General features: G+C 46.4%; 1 protein-coding gene and 1 pseudogene across 1 annotated transcript in view; both read right to left on the bottom strand.

Moving 5' to 3' along the window:
• Positions 1 to 15,694, bottom strand: part of CACNA2D4 (calcium voltage-gated channel auxiliary subunit alpha2delta 4) — a 120,597-nt gene that overhangs the window by 78,096 nt on the left and 26,807 nt on the right. The window contains exons 8-17 of the mRNA XM_045869953.2: positions 14,062 to 14,136; positions 12,846 to 12,935; positions 12,620 to 12,733; positions 12,054 to 12,132; positions 10,437 to 10,570; positions 8,581 to 8,658; positions 7,709 to 7,789; positions 7,063 to 7,137; positions 2,083 to 2,169; positions 1,458 to 1,529 (exon numbers count right to left, since the gene is read on the bottom strand). Coding sequence (XP_045725909.2) covers positions 1,458 to 1,529; positions 2,083 to 2,169; positions 7,063 to 7,137; positions 7,709 to 7,789; positions 8,581 to 8,658; positions 10,437 to 10,570; positions 12,054 to 12,132; positions 12,620 to 12,733; positions 12,846 to 12,935; positions 14,062 to 14,136 — 885 coding nt within the window. The remainder of the gene's footprint in view (positions 1 to 1,457; positions 1,530 to 2,082; positions 2,170 to 7,062; positions 7,138 to 7,708; positions 7,790 to 8,580; positions 8,659 to 10,436; positions 10,571 to 12,053; positions 12,133 to 12,619; positions 12,734 to 12,845; positions 12,936 to 14,061; positions 14,137 to 15,694) is intronic.
• LOC123844971 (elongation factor 1-alpha 1-like) lies at positions 4,753 to 6,283 on the bottom strand (annotated as a pseudogene).

Consider the following 15,694-nt stretch of genomic DNA (forward strand, 5'->3'; position numbering starts at 1 on the left):
AGTGAATACTTACAAAGTGCTGAGTCCAGTTTCTAATAAACTGATACTGTTATTATTATTGGTAGTAATAGTAGTATCAGTACTATGAACACCTATGTGGTATGAAAGGTACATCTCCATCATGATCATGATTAGCATCACTCAAGTTCTTTATGTTAAAGCACTCACATGTCAGGAAGCTTTTGTTAAATTGCAATTTAACCTGGGTGGTTTATTAGCAGCAATGAACACATTTCGAAGGGACAGGAAGAAATTTGAGGAGAGGTTCAGACTGTTTGGATCTGGTTAGGACTCTCCCTTGGTGGCTCTGAGAAGCATGAAGGCAACATGAGAACACTGGGCACTGGGAGGAAAGGATGGAAGACACACGGTACCAACTTCATAAGTTGGTCTGAATTTGATATAGTATAGCCATACTCCAATTTGTCTGGAAGTTGCTGTCTGCCATGTGCATGTTAAAATTTTCATTATTGCTACCTTAAATGCTTTGGCAGGGCTGGGCTAGGGAAGAGCTCCCTTGTGCATATAAGCAGAAGTCTGTTGAGATAAAAGTGGAGGTGCATGGAGAAACCTCTACTTTTTTTGGATCAGGAGAAGCAGCTGCTATCACTCCTGGCCTGACATCACTGATATTGCCCAGTTTGCCTAACGGAGGCCCTTCTCAGTCCAGAGCTTATAAAAAGCAGGCAGATGTCACACAAATCAGATACTGGTCCCAGTGAAATTCAGCCCATGTGTCTAAAGGGAATGCAATGAATTGCTTTCCCTTTCCAGTGCTTTCTTGTTTGGCTTCCATGGAGGTTTGTGTTTGTGGAAGAACTTCGGTCTAATTGTTGCAGACAGATGCCTGTGTTCTTTTAGCTGAGGCAGATGGGCAACAAGAGGAGTAGGTGGGGGTGGTTGTGAGGGAGGAGGTGACATTTGTAAATATGTCAAGGGACAATGCAAATTCAGCATTAATGCAGTGGAATCTTTTAAATGAGAAGATGAAATGATCTTTTATAAATGATGCATGGATCTGGGAAGAGAGCAATGGCATCAGTGAGGGTATTGATTCTTGACCTTCTGTAGTTACAGTGGATTATTTTTAACCTCTTCCCATATAACATGATTAATAAGAGTTGTTAACAGTTTGCAAAATTAACTATCACTTTCCCTCTTTCCATTATAAACAACAAAAGGGATGAGTAGCAGGCAGCATTAGGAAGAAAGAAGAGTTGTAAATGACTTGAGCTAACCTACTGCTTTGCTCAGTAGTCTCCAAAGAACTGATCATTTCTTGGTCAGATGTTTCTCTGTGGTTGATGCACACTTTGATATACTCTCTCCAACAAGCACTCAAGTCTTGAGCTCTAATTCAGCTAGGTTCAAACCCCTTACCACTACCCCAAACCTCAATCAACTGGGATGCTGCCTTCCTGAGACCAGACCCTGGTTCTTCCCTTTAAGCTCCTTACCCCTTTGTCCAGTGGAACCTTCACGTCCATAGAGAGAGAACCTGTTTCCCCATTGATCATGGCTGTTCTGAGCTTCAAGAGGAAAGATAATGGTATTAGTCCCCTGGCTCACACTGGAGGGTGGAAGGCATTGAGCTTTATTGACCAGATTGCAGGTGATCCCTAGGAATACTTCCAGTTCTTCCCTTTTTCCTTTAAGCAGAATACCAGGACGGAGTATAGACCTGATTCTAGGTTCCATTTAGCTTATAATTCCAGACCTTCACCAAAATAATGCTCCCAAGTACATTGATGTATGAGAGAACATGGTGCCATATTACTGAGACATAATTTCCTCCAGAATGAGCTACGGACTCCCCCCCACCCGCCCCCCAAATCAGACTGAAACACCACTGGAACTCAACCTCTGTGGCTTGTAGACATGGTTCACACCACCTCAGCACTCCCTGAGATCCAGGAAAATAGTATTATGTTCTTATAGTTGTTGGCAGAATTGCCCATTACAGAAATTGCTTCTGGTTTGGCTTGGAAAGCCTCCACTGAGAGGAACAGAGCGGCCCCAGAGCTCACAGCCCCGCAGCTGGCCTGTGTACTGGCTTCTCTTTCTCCTGTTCTCCCTACTCACGGTTTCGGCTCGGTCTTCCCACTCCACTTCGGAGAGATCCACACTGTTGTAGTTAGGTTTGGGTTTCAGTTTCTTCCCCTCTCTGTACTGGAGTGGGCAGGTTGGGAAGAAAGATGTGAAGTTAAACACGAGGCCCTGCTCAAGTTTTATCTCTTCTCCAAAGTCTTACAGATATTTTCATAAAATCAAAGAATCTCAGTGATTCCTTAAGGTTATCTGGGCCAACCTTCCACCTGATGCAGCACTTCCCTTCCCAACATTTATGACAGATTGTCTCACGGTCTCTGAGTGAATATTTCCCATGGTGAGGAGCTCCCTAATTTCTGAGCCAGCTTGTCGTAGTTTGGACAGCTCTAATCGTTAGAAAGCTCTTCCCTATACAGAGCTGAAATCTGGTCCCCCATTACTTTTACCCATTGTTCTTATTCTTTCCCTGGAGGTATACAGGACGTTTTCCACCTGACAACTGTTGAGGTTTTTGAAGGTGCTCGTTAGTCCTGACTACACCTCTCCAAACTAAACGTTCCCAGGTTGCAGATGCCTTAACTCCCTCTGAATATGCTCTACGTTGTCAATGTCACCCTCAGAATGGAGTGCCCAGAACGAACGTCAGTATTTCAGATGGGGTTCTGACCAGTGTGGTGTGCGTGTGACCTGCATGGACCACAATATCATATGGCTTTGCCTGCTGCCTCTGATTCGGCTGGATTACCAGGACAGCTACATTGCCCAGACAGCCCAAATCGAGTTTCAGTCACTTAAGTGCCCTTGGCCTTCCTCGCGTGGCACACTGTTAAATTACATCTTTTCAATATTATGCTTGAGCATTGAATATTTTGCAGGACTTTCCATGCATCCTAATATATTCATCTTGTTGGTTTCAGCCCATTGTTGAGACAAATACTTTCTGAATACAAATTTCCTCCCTTAATGTATTATCCATACCTTCCAGACTTTGTGTCATCTGGTTTCTGTGTTTTCATCTTGCTGATAGAATTCTTGAATGGGACAAAGCCAAGGACAGACAGATTCTGCAGGGCCTAATAAAGACCTCCCTCCAGCTCAACATAGAGCCATTAATCAAGTCTTTGATGTTATTATTTTCTGGCCCTGCCTCCCCTCCCTCCCTCCCTCTCTGATACCAAGACAGATTATCGTCAAGTTATCTGCCACTAGGTTGGCGGCACTTCCCAGCTTTAGTTTAATAATAGATCAAAAAAGGAAAAGGATGGTTTATTGTCAGGGTAAATTAAGAATTAATCAGAGGGTTTACTTTTAGTAGAATGAGGGCCCAAAGATGCTTGAAAGTTTGAAGTCCCCTATCACTGTGTATCATGCTTCTGCCAGTTTTTTCTTTTTTCCAGAAATTGTCACCCTTATTTTTTGCCCATCTGGGTGGTCTGCACTATAACTGCCACAGCAGTATCATTTTTGCATTCTTCTTTTTCTTCTCACCCATGCTTGGATGACATTCCCATTCCTGGTCTTGCTGATGCCTGTGCTCTTGACAAACAGCCTTGTCCTGCCATCTTTTACATCAACTCTCTTTCTTTTGAGTAAGGTGCAATATTCCTCATCATTGCTATTGTCTAATTCTGGTGATATCTGAAAACTCATCTCTAACTCCTCTTGTTAAAACCATAATTCCACTTTGTATAATTACTCATACTTTGAGCTCTGACGGAAAGATTTCAGGCCAACAGTATGGCTCTTGACCCTCTTTCAGTTTGTTACTAGGCAGATCCTCTATTACTTTTCTTTTTTAAACTTAACTATTGTTCTCCTTAATACCTATCACAAATTGATAGTGCTTTCCTTAGGAATCTCATTATGTTGGCTTTACATAGTAATGTTTGTCATGTAATAATGCTCTACACAGTATTTTTCTCTAATTGTTTCACTGGTGTAAGTCTATTTGTGTATACTTTATTTCCTTAATTAGACTATTACCTTTTGTTTATAGCATTCTCAGAGTGTTATAACATCAGTCACCCAGTAGATCCACGATATTAATTGATTGGTTGAAGTCTTATATTCATCTAGATTATAGAGATGGTGACAGATGAGTTTCTGACCAGTGCCCTTTAATTTTACAAGTCAGCTCCATGATTGACATTTTTTTTCCTGCTGAGTCATTTTGTTGCCACTGGGGCTGCCTCCTACAGAACCCACTGGTACAAGTCGGTGGCCCATTGTGGATTCAGATGCTTGCCCAATAGAGTCTGAATTGGGAAGACAACATGGCTTCCAGTGTGCCCTGATCTCTCTACTATGAACCTCTATAGTTTGTCTTAAATAGCTCAGTCGCTTTATGAACACTCAGTATCTATCTATCTGAGCCAAACTGGAATGACATGTGCTTTGGGTGGTTTCTCCAAATGGCCCCTCGGGCAGATGAGCCCCTTAGTAAGTTCTCACAAAGGTGCTCTGCTAGCTATTGTCTTCAGCTGCCATCTCAATTCAGTGTGAGACTGGAAGGGGAAAGGGCTAAGGTTTCTATAGGACCTAACTACCTTCCCCCTGCTGCTCCCAATACTCACACTAAGAGGTGTGGCCATTGTTGTCAGCAATAGTGGCCAAGTGCCACAACCAGAGGCAGCAGGGAGCCCCTAGCCTTGGAGGTAGACGTTTTATTTTTTTAATTTATTTTTTACTTTTTTCTCATTAAACTTTTGTTTTAATGGGTCTCAAAATTCTGTGACAGATTTTTGGTCAAGTTGTTTCCATTAAAAAGTACTGATTTTAAAAACTAATTACTTAAAACTGCCACACACACACACAAAACAAATGGTCCACAAAACATTCTCCTTTCCTTCTGAAGGTTTTACGATGCATTGTTATCATTAACCAGTCTTTTACTATTAAACTTAAATGGCCAATTGACACAAACAGTTCTGAGACCGTTCTGCCAGCACTGATTAAGACTGGGGTGACAGGTATTAGGGATAATACTCATTTAGCCTTCTGAGCTTCCTGGGCAGACTTGGTGACCTTGTCTGCTCCTGCCGCCATCCACTGCTTTGATGACACCCACAGCAACCGTCTGTCTCATGTCACGAACAGCAAAACGGCCCAGAGGAGGAGAGTCAGAGAAGCTCTCAACACACACAGGCTTGCCAGGAACCATATCAACAATGGCAGCATCACCAGATTTCAAGAACTTGGGACCATCATCCAGCTCTTTTCCAGAACAACAATCTATCTTCTCTTTCAGCTCAGCAAACTTGCAAGCAATGTGAGCTGTGTGACCATCCAGCACAGGGGCATATCCAGCACTGATTTGGCCTGGATGGTTCAGGATAATCACCTGAGCCGTGAAGCCAGCTGCTTCCATTGGTGGGTCATTTTTGCTGTCACCAGCCACATTGCCACGACGAACATCTTTGACAGATACGTTCTTGACATTGAAGCCCACATTGTCCCCAGGACGAGCCTCACTCAAAGCTTCATGGTGCATTTCAACAGACTTTACTTCAGTTGTAGCATTGACCGGAGCAAAGGTGACCACCATGCCAGGTTTAAGAACACCAGTCTCCACTCGGCCCACAGGGACAGTACCAATACCACCAATTTTGTAGACGTCCTAGAGAGGCAGACGCAAGGGTTTGTCAGTTGGATGAGTTGGTGGCAGAATGCAATCCAGAGCTTCAAGCAGTGTGGTTCCGCTGGCATTCCCATCTTTACGGGTGACTTTCCATCCGTTGAACCAAGGCATGTTAGTACTTGGCTCCAGCATGTTGTCTCCATTCCAACCAGAAATTGGCACAAATGCTATTGTGTCAGGGTTGTAGCCAATTTTCTTAATATAGGTGCTGACTTCCTTAATGATTTCCTCGTATCTCTTCTGGCTGTAGGGTGGCTCAGCGGAATCCATCTTGTTAACACCAACAATTAGTTGTTTTACACCCAGTGTATAAGCCAGAAGGGCATGCTCATGGGTCTGCCCATTCTTGGAGACACCGGCTTCAAATTCACCAACACCAGCAGTGACAATCAGGATAGCACAGTCAGCCTGAGATGTGCCTGTAATCATGTTTTTGATAAAGTCTCTGTGTCCTGGGGCATCAATTATGGTCACATAATACTTGCTGGTCTTGAATTTCCACAAGGAGATATCAATGGTGATAGCACGTTCACGTTCAGCTTTCAGTTTTTCCAAGACCCAGGCATACTTGAAGGAGCCCTTTCCCGTCTCAGCAGCCTCCTCAAATTTTTTGATAGTTCTTTTGTCAATCCCACCACATTTGTAGGTCAGATGACTAGTGGTGGTAGACTTGCCCAAATCTATGTGTCCAATGATGACAATGTTGATGTGAGTCTTTTCCTTTCCCGTTTAGGTTTAGGTTGAGTGGTGATTTTCACGACACCTGTGTTCTGATGACAAACCCGTTGCGAAAAAGGAGGTAGACGTTTTAGATAAAACGATGCAACTTTCTTTCTTGGCTATTAGTTGTTCAGTTGGATGCATGTGAAAATGCCCCCAAGCCCCTGTATCAGGATGGAGGGAGCCAGGAAGGAGGCAGGGGCACTCAGGGACACATCCCAAGACAAACTTGGGGGAGCCACAGCTCTGCTGCCCCACCTCTCATGTGAATTTCCTTGCCATTTTTGTTGTTAACTCAATGTTCACACTCCCTGGGGTGGACCCTCGAGGTCTGACGGTACTGCTGTCAGGCTCCAAAAGGAGCGTGGAGTGACTGAGGCAGTGACAGGAACATAAGTGGCTTGTCCTTCAGAGAAAACTGCACTTTCATTACACGCTCTCTGGACTATTCATCAATCAGTTCATGCATTTTTGCCTTGTTTTTTCCTGCTAGATTACAATTTGAAGACAGGGACCATGACTTAAATTTTTTCCGTATATTACCCATTTGGTTCTTAAATGGAGCCCAATGTGTGTTCATTATTTTAACTGTTTTTATGAACTATCTCCAAATCCCATATAGTTAAGATCCCAATGCAAATAAGATCTGTACCTACCAGGGGTCGGAGGTCAGGATGTGAGAGAATGTAGCCATTGTTAGTGTTCAAAAAGGCATATCCATGCACTCCGAGCTGCCAAAACACCAGGGATTGAGGGGTGTCAGACCTGTTGTTTGGGTTGGAGAACTGGAGCTACAAAAGGGTTGGGCTGCAGGGTGGTTAAAAATGGCAGCTCACAGCCGTGAGTTTTTCAAATAGGAATATAACTGGGCCAACGCCATGCTTTTAGCCACTAATTTTGAATTCCTCTTTCTAAATTCTACTGTTTATAGCAGCCACAATAATGCATATCATTACTTGGCCTCTTTCCTACCACATATTCTAGGTGCTTTGATGATGTAATCTCATGTGTTCTCCAAACAGGACTGCGTGGCATGGAGGAGCAGATTGAAAAACTGAGGCACCAGGAAGGGAAAGAACTTGCTGAAGGCCACAGAGCACGTCAGAGCTGGTGGTGACAAAGGGTCCCAGAAGTCCAAACCATTGCTCTCATGCTCAGTGCCTGAACTTCGCTGGGGGTTGGATGGCAGGGCCCCATCCAGCTCTGGGCTTGGCTAATTGCCAGCAGAGAGGCTCTTGAGCTTGGTAGGACAGCTCCTAGGGAGCCTGTGATTCTCCACTCAGGCATCTGATCCAGGCTCACCTTGTACCGGGGCGCCAGTTTCATCAGCTCCCTCAGGGCCACATCAGAGCCCACCACACCCAGAAGAATGCCATGGGATCGCTGGAAAGAAAAACACCAAGGTCAGTGGGGCACCTGGCTTCCCTGTGCACAGGGCCGGACTGGACCCTTGGCTCTCCCAGAGTCTGGAAGAGGAAGCAAGCATCTTAGGCCTTATATGACCCGTCCTCTGCAGTTGGATTTTAGGCTGAGATCTTTGGAATAAAAATCTAGAACCTACAAGAAGAGGCCACAGGAGTAATCTCAGCTGCTGGGAAGATTAATTTCCAGTATAATATTTAAATTGTAATATTTAAAATAAATACAAAGTTGAATGAAATATTAATTTTCATAGCAGAGGCTGAAGTATCAAAATCCAAGGGACCATAACCTATGGATGCTCTGAAATACACAGAGCTTATAAGGAAACATTTTCTGACCAGATGGAGGATGGAAGATTCTAGAAATTCCCTCACCAGAGGCCTTTACAAACAAATTAGAGGCTGCCCAAACTGGTAGGTTAAGTGTTGTTTTGCCAGAAGGTTGGCAAGGGGACCTTTCTAGCCTTATATCCCAGGACAGTGGTTACAAGTTCAGAGCACTAGGACAATTCCAAACTGGCTGAACAGAATCACTGGGCGAGCTTTGGGAAATATGGACCCCAACCCATCTCCCATCCTCACCCCTTCCCAACCAAGAGATTCTGATATAGCTGGTTGGGCATAGGGCATGGAATCTGAATGTGAAAGGTGGCTCTGATGTGCAGCCAAGTCAAGAACCATTGGTCTAAAGAGGCCAGCCAGTGGCCCCAAGTTCTAATGCCTGTTGCAGCTTCTCAGAGAGTGGCCACTCACAGTTTCATTCTTCTTGCTGAAGACTGGCATGGCCACAGTGGTGAGGAGCATCATGTTCTTGGCCTGTGAAGTGAATAGCTGTCAAGGAGGAAAGAGCAAAGGACAGAAAGCTCAGAGTCCATAGAGTGGAGGACCCACAGTCATCAATGTCAACTACCACTAACGTGTCACCCTCCAACAGGAGGAAAAAGCCACATGTGAGGTTCCCCTTCTCTGCAAAAGGAGAGCTGGCAGAAATGCTGGAGGAGAGAGGTGGGATGGAGAGGGGACCAGGGCAATGTCACTTAGCAACAACAGTCCTAAGCCAGGGCAAGTGTCAGAACGCCAGAGCCCACAACGCAGCTCCCAAACATGCTCATGAAGTCCTCTGTCTTGGCCATGCCAAGGATGAGCCTGAGCTCAGGGAACAACCCATCCTGCACACACCCAGAAATCTCTGCCATGGACACAAGGTTGGCACACACAACAGTCCAGGACAGTTAAGAGGGAGAAGGACATTGACACTGAGCCACCTGCAAACACAAGTGCATGCATGGGGAAGAACCGCTTAAGGGGAAGCCATGGTGTAGTTGTAGCTGATCGTGGGGTCACTCCTAACACACATGAGACAGACCCACAACCTCTTCCTCACTGAGAACGCCAGAGCCACATCATTCCCCACCTCTGAGATGGTCTTCCTTCCCGACTACCTCATCTTACTGTGTGGGCTTCTTCAGCCTCCTTGAAAGGGGCTCCACACAAGCACCCCACTTTATCATAAAGACAGGCCCTCACAGGTGGTGTGTGCAGGTATGTTTGATATGTGTGATCTTCATCGGGATCAACCAAATGTTGTGCTGAGCCCATGGAGGTCTATAGTCTTCTTTCTTGGAGAATGAAGAACTTTTTAAAAATTGGATATATTTGACACATAACCTCATGTTAATTTGAGGTGTTGCTTAAGTGTTGCTTTGATACATTTATGTTGTCATATGATTGACATTGTAGTGTAATGTCTTTTACATTATGTAATTATTAAAATATTGTATTTGTTATACTGTACATAGATCACTAACCATCAAGTCTCTTCCCCTTCCTCATCTGATTTTTCAGCTGACAGTTTGGAAGTAAGGTTTTCTGAAAGCAAGTGATTTCAGTTGACTAATGTTTTACCAGCTACTGGAACCAGGAGGACCCTAGAGTTGGCCACGGGGATAGCAGGAAACAGTCTGGGTCTCTGGTGAGCAGGAAGCTCCTCACCAGCTCCAGGCTGGCCACCTCTAAAGTTCTCTTAGATGAGGGAGAATCACACTTCTCTCTTATAAGCCACTGTGTTCAGATCTCTCTTCATCCCAGGCTGATACATCATCACTGAAGCAGGTGGCTACATGTGGGAGATGATATGAGAAGTGCCAGGAAGGTCCCTCTTGCTACCAAACATCTCATCTGACATTCTGCTTTGGTTATCTATTCCTTTGTGTAAGTCACTGCAACTCATAGACAGTTTCTGAAAGTACAGGGGCCCAGGAAGGGGAGCACCTGATGAAGCCATAGTATCTTGAATTACTGGTCAGACTCCTCTCTTCCTGAAACAGGTAGGAGAGAAGACAATGGGGGCTGTGAGGACAATGGGAAGCAGGAAGGAACAAGTTTGGAGCAGAGGGCCTCTGCTGTGGAGGGCAGCCTTGGACAGGTCTGCTCACTGGGTTTCTGGGTCTCTGGGGGCAGCATACATGCAAGGGTCTTCTAGTGGGTTGAGTATGTTCACCCCTTCACACCATCTCCTGAGGAGGTGCTCTGCTCACCTCTCTCCTGACCCAGAAAGTTACCTCTTATTCCCTGGGGCCCCTAACTCTGGAGCAGGGCCAGGCCCCCACCTTGCTGTCCATGTAGGCTTCTGTCCAGGTGATGTCATGGTCATGGTTGATGACCATAGGGCGGCTGAGCACGTGCAGGTACTCCATCACGTTCTCCTGTGCATCTGCCAGTGTGGAGATCTGCGTGTAGTAGCCTGACAGAGGAAAGGGTCTTGTGGTTGTGAAAAGCTGGGGTCACCCTTGGAATTGCTCTCCAGGACCCACACACTCTTCCCCGGCTGCTCTCAGCTTACAGGTGGGCTCTTCACTGGGAGCTTCCCTGGGTCACAGGGGACTACTTCCCCCCAAGGTTATGCTCTTTCCTGGGGACAGCTGGAGGTCGGTGGTGCTGTCTCAACCTAGGAGAATTCTGGGGGGCCTTCCCAATCCAGAGATGCCACAGGAGCAGCAGGGCCTCAGCAGCAAGGATTGTGTGGGTTGGCTTCCCTCTCATGATGATGCCCTCCTTACTTCCTTACAGGGTTATCTTCCAAGAGCACCCTCTCCTGCATGCAGCTCTGTCTTCGGATCCATTTTCAGGGAGTACAGTCCAAGACAGTGGCTCAGTGCCCCCCAACCCCCTTTCTCTGACCACTGTCCTTCCTCGGTTACAGGGAGGGGTGCTATAGCCTCATTGTTGTAGCCAAGGTGATATTTAAAAGAGCAAATGGCTTACAAGGCTATGAATGACTTAGAACATGCTTATCACCTCCCACAAAACATTCATTCCACCCTCCAAAAAGTGAAACTGCTTTTCATTCCCAGATGCCTCTTGTCTCAGACCCTCTGTCTGGAACACTCTTCCATGCTCTCTATGTCTGGCTGATTCCTACCATTCTTTATGTCTCAGTTTAGACACCTCTTCCTTTAAGAAGTTCTCTCTGCTGCCTCCAAATGGAGGAAGTACCTCTCTCGTCACGTCACTCTCCCAACCCCTGTATAGTCTGTGCCCCTCTGCCCTTATAGCACATTTCAGATAACATCACCACTGATGGTTCACTTGTATGTCTCCTCTGCTGGACAGTAGCAAGGACAAGACTGAGTCCATCCTGACCACTTTGCCAGGCACCACAGTACATGCTCAATTAACTTTGGTTGAATCAAGGGCCCAAGCTGGCATTGTGAAGCCTAAGTCTTGGGTTCTGGCCAGAGACGAATGACAACCACACCCAAAACATTATTCTAAAGAAAATGACGACCCTCTGCTTTTTGTCTGGAAGCAGAACCACGGTAAATGGGCTTAATTTGCAACAAGAGGAATGGAGGCTAGACATAAGAGAGAACTTGCATTTAAACTGTGGGTCTCACCCCTGCCTCACTCTGTCTGTATTGTGGTTCATATAGGCTTTATTTGAAGAGAGAATTTTCTCTTCTGTAAACACTGGATAGATAACCTCTCAGTTTCATTTCAGGTGACTTTATGACTTAGAGTCCCTACAGGGGTAATCATGCATTTACTCAAGGTTTCATGGGGGCAATCTACATTTTGTCTAGCTTTTCCCAAGTAAGAAGGAAGAGCAGATACCATCATCTCGACACAGTACTGCTCCTCTGCAAGGCCCCCATGCAGGAACCATGGCTTAGCATCTCTGATGACTGGGTGCAGGCTGCAAGGAGCTCTGCTCACACACCACCTACCTTTGTTGTTGCATGCAATCCACTTCATGCGGTCAGCAAAAGTCACTTCTCTTCCAATAAGATAAGTGAAAACTCGAACCTAATCCACAAGACACAGATGTACTCAGCAGCCATGATTCCTGGCTATAAGTAGTGCTAATATTATTTATGTGAGTCTTGGATGTCAGGTCAAACACTTTGCTGACTTTGGATTCTCCACTCTCATCCTATTGACCAGAAAGGATTCTGAGGCCCAGGCAGCGACGGGACTTGCCAGGGCCATGGTGACATGGGCCAGGTACAGGGCGGAGGGTAACAGCCTGGCAGTTTTCCTCTCAACACCACATCTGATTTCTCATCCTGAACTCTTTCTCACATGAGACCTCTGTGCCTAGGGTCAACATAATTTTGGAACACCAGTCTGGGACATACTATCTGAATATACTAACAGGTCTAATGGGGCAGAACATTTGAACTCAGGGCAGGCCTGGTTTTTCTGGGCACTATTGGTTATCCCATGCAGGCAGTAGGAGAACACTTCCTTTGGTCCCTTCCCCTGCCCTCTTGACTTCCACCAGAAGAGTAACCTTGCAGTCCGGCCAGTTGTACTTCTCAAACACTGGCTCATAGTCCTCCACGGCCCCATCGGTGATCAGCATGATGGCCTGGTTGCAGAGGCTTCCTTGCCGGGCCTCTTGGAACTATATGGGGAAAGGGCAGGCACCGTAACTGCAGGCCATCTACTACCCTCCCCACACCTCCACCCTGTCTCCCAACCTTCCACTCTTCCCCAGCTTCACCATGTGTGGGTACCTGCTTCAGGATCTGGAAGGCTTCAATCAAGGCTTGGTTCACGACCCCCACACCCCTGACCATCAGCTCATCTACCAGTTGTTTGAAATGCTGTCATGGGTAAGAAATTAGAGGAGGGTCAGTGGATCAACAGCCAGGGAACTTTCATCTTTGGTCTTTTTTTTTTATTAAAGATTTTATTATTTATTTGACAGAGAGAGACACAGCGAGAGAGGGTACACAAGCAGGGGGAGTGGGAGAGGGAGAAGCAGGCTTCCTGCTGAGCAGGGAGCACGATGCGGGGCTCGATCCCAAGACCCTGGGATCATGACCTGAGCCGAAGGCAGACGCTTAACAACTGAGCCACCCAGGCGCCCCTCATCTTTGGTCTTAATTTCAGAGGCTGTTTAGAGCTGTTTTCCCAAAGCATGATTGCAGGATCCATCTCTTCATGATCCAGCTAATTTCATGGCTGGATCCCTACAATAGATGTTTCTCAAATGCCCCCAAGATAAACTGAAAGAGTGTAAGTGGCTGGGTGCAAACACAACCCCACTACTAGAAGGAAATGCCAAGTGTGAGCCTATCCAGAGCAGGGTGACAGTCCAGGCAGACTGCTAGGAGCCACTGCCCAGGTTCCCAGGTCCCCAGCACCTTCCGCACCCAGCCCAATGTAATTAACAATGAACATTTCACAGGAGAAACCAGGGAGGCCACCAGGGGCTCCAGAGTCCAACCTGAGGCCGGATTCAAGAAGCAGCCAAACTCAAATTCCCCAGTCACAGGAAGAAGGATCTGTCACATGAAAACTTTTCCTTTTAAAAAAAGTTGCCTCTCCTCCTTGGCCTTTGAGAAGGACTCAATCTAATGGGTTTGAACTTCTCTTCCTTTTGGGGAAGCTCCTTGTGACTGATATAGTGGAAAGGCCCATGGAAGAGGCAAAGAGGGAAACTGAGTCTTGGATAATCCATAGAGTGAAAAAGCAGTCCTGAATAAGTGAGATTTCCCTTGGATGGAAGATCTCTCTGTGCTCACTATTTGCTCTGATAGGCAAGCAGCATATTTATGAAGAAATTTCTTGGGTGTATTTACATGGGTAACTTCTTTGTCCTCTTTCCAAGTGCCATGGGAATAAGTAAAGGGGGCCATCAGGCAGTCTGTACAGGTGACTGCCCACCATCCTAATCAGAGCAGGGACTCAGAAGAATCAGGCACTCACCTGATGGTGGACACTCACCTCACGATTGTCTCGATCCGCCTGGACAAGGATCCCTTTAAAACAAGGCTCGATGTAATGGATGTAGTCACTGTACTGTAGTTGCAAAGGGCAGAGGGGACAGGAGAACAGACTGGGTCAGTTTGGAATGTCAGGACCCAGTGAAAAAGCTCAGGCAACTCACAGGTTACCTAGGCACATGTATAATATTATCTTGGGGTACCCTATGCTTCTGGCAGTTCTCCTGAGTAGAGAGAAGGCACTACAGAGAACAGTGAGGCATTAACTCCAAAAATTCTCCCTCAAGTCCTAGTCTTGGACCATTTTTTTCAGGTGGCTGGCTGAGTGATGTCCATCTCCCAGAACACAGAGAACCTGAAGGTACTGAGAGAATCCCTTTGGTCTTCACCCCTATGACTAGACAAAGTTCCTTCCATGAGAATCCCAGAGGCTTCCATGTGCAGACCCCTCCCCAGGGCCTGGGTCTGGGGATTAGGAACTGTGTTCTTTCACCCTTTGCCTTGCACTTATGATGAAGATCTTCTAGCTATCCACAAGGAATGGGAAGGGAAAAAGATGAATTATTACTGCCCTCTTTTTCTTAATCACTCCACTTCCTTATAGTTAAAATTCAAATCTTCAAGATGTCTTTAATCCACTTCTGTTTAAATAAGAAAGGGAGGGGCGCCTGGGTGGCTCAGTCGGTTGAGCAGCCGACTCTTGATTTCAGCTCAGGTCGTGGTCTCAGGGCCGTGGTATCAAGCCCACATCAGGCTCTGCCCTCAGCAGGGAGTCTGCTTGTCTCTAGCGCTCTCTCAAATAAAATCTTAAAAAAAGAAAATAAATGAGAGGGAGAGAAAGGGAGATGATGGTGACACGGTGGTAGGAGTGCATGCAAGTTCTAGGGCAAATGGTGGGGTGTTCTGGGGGAACATTGGGAGCAAATGCTTCCCCTACCTCTCCTCCCCAAACAGCAGGAGAAGGGTTGGGAGAGAGGTAGGGCAGGCTCTGCGGGAGGAGCAGGAGCTCCCCCCACTCTCCCGGAGGTGTCAGACCTGATCTCGTAGCTGTCCTGTCGCTGCTGCAGATCATGACCAGGGATGGAAAGGTGGTGGAGATGGGGAGGGTGGGGTCCAGGAGTGGTGCAAGTGGGTAAATGATGTAGGCCTCAGGGGAGCAATTCAGGGATGAGGGGGGCCCTTCTCATACCCTGGGATGAACATTTTGAAGTTAAATCATTTTGCCTTGGTATCCCTTTGCTAGATACATAAATCCCACTGAAGGCAAGCATTTTCAGCACTGTGACAAGCCAATGGGGGAAAGTTTTGGATCATGTGACCTTCAAAATGATGCCTCCAAGGTGGCAGTCAACTCTGCGTCCTTGGAGGACAGAGCTTGCCTGCTCTTTCATTACATTCCTGACTTGTATCTTCCCATTTCTTTCTGCTTCATCCCTCTCCTTCATTACTTTTCTAGGGCAGGCAGAGCTATCCTCAGGAAGATTTGTGGTGAAAGCAGGACCAGGGCTTGCTGGTCCCTTTCTAGGCCCCCACAACCTATGCACCTATGTTCCCCTTCTCCTGATGCATTTGGATTTGGGTGGGATGAAAGAAGTGGAAGGGCTGAAAATGTAAAAAGCAAGAGCCCAGGGTTC

This window comes from Mirounga angustirostris, unplaced genomic scaffold (assembly GCF_029215605.1).
Source record: "Mirounga angustirostris isolate CCGP_5_RB_7025 unplaced genomic scaffold, mMirAng1.0.hap1 SCAF_5, whole genome shotgun sequence".
Lineage (NCBI taxonomy): Eukaryota > Metazoa > Chordata > Mammalia > Carnivora > Phocidae > Mirounga > Mirounga angustirostris.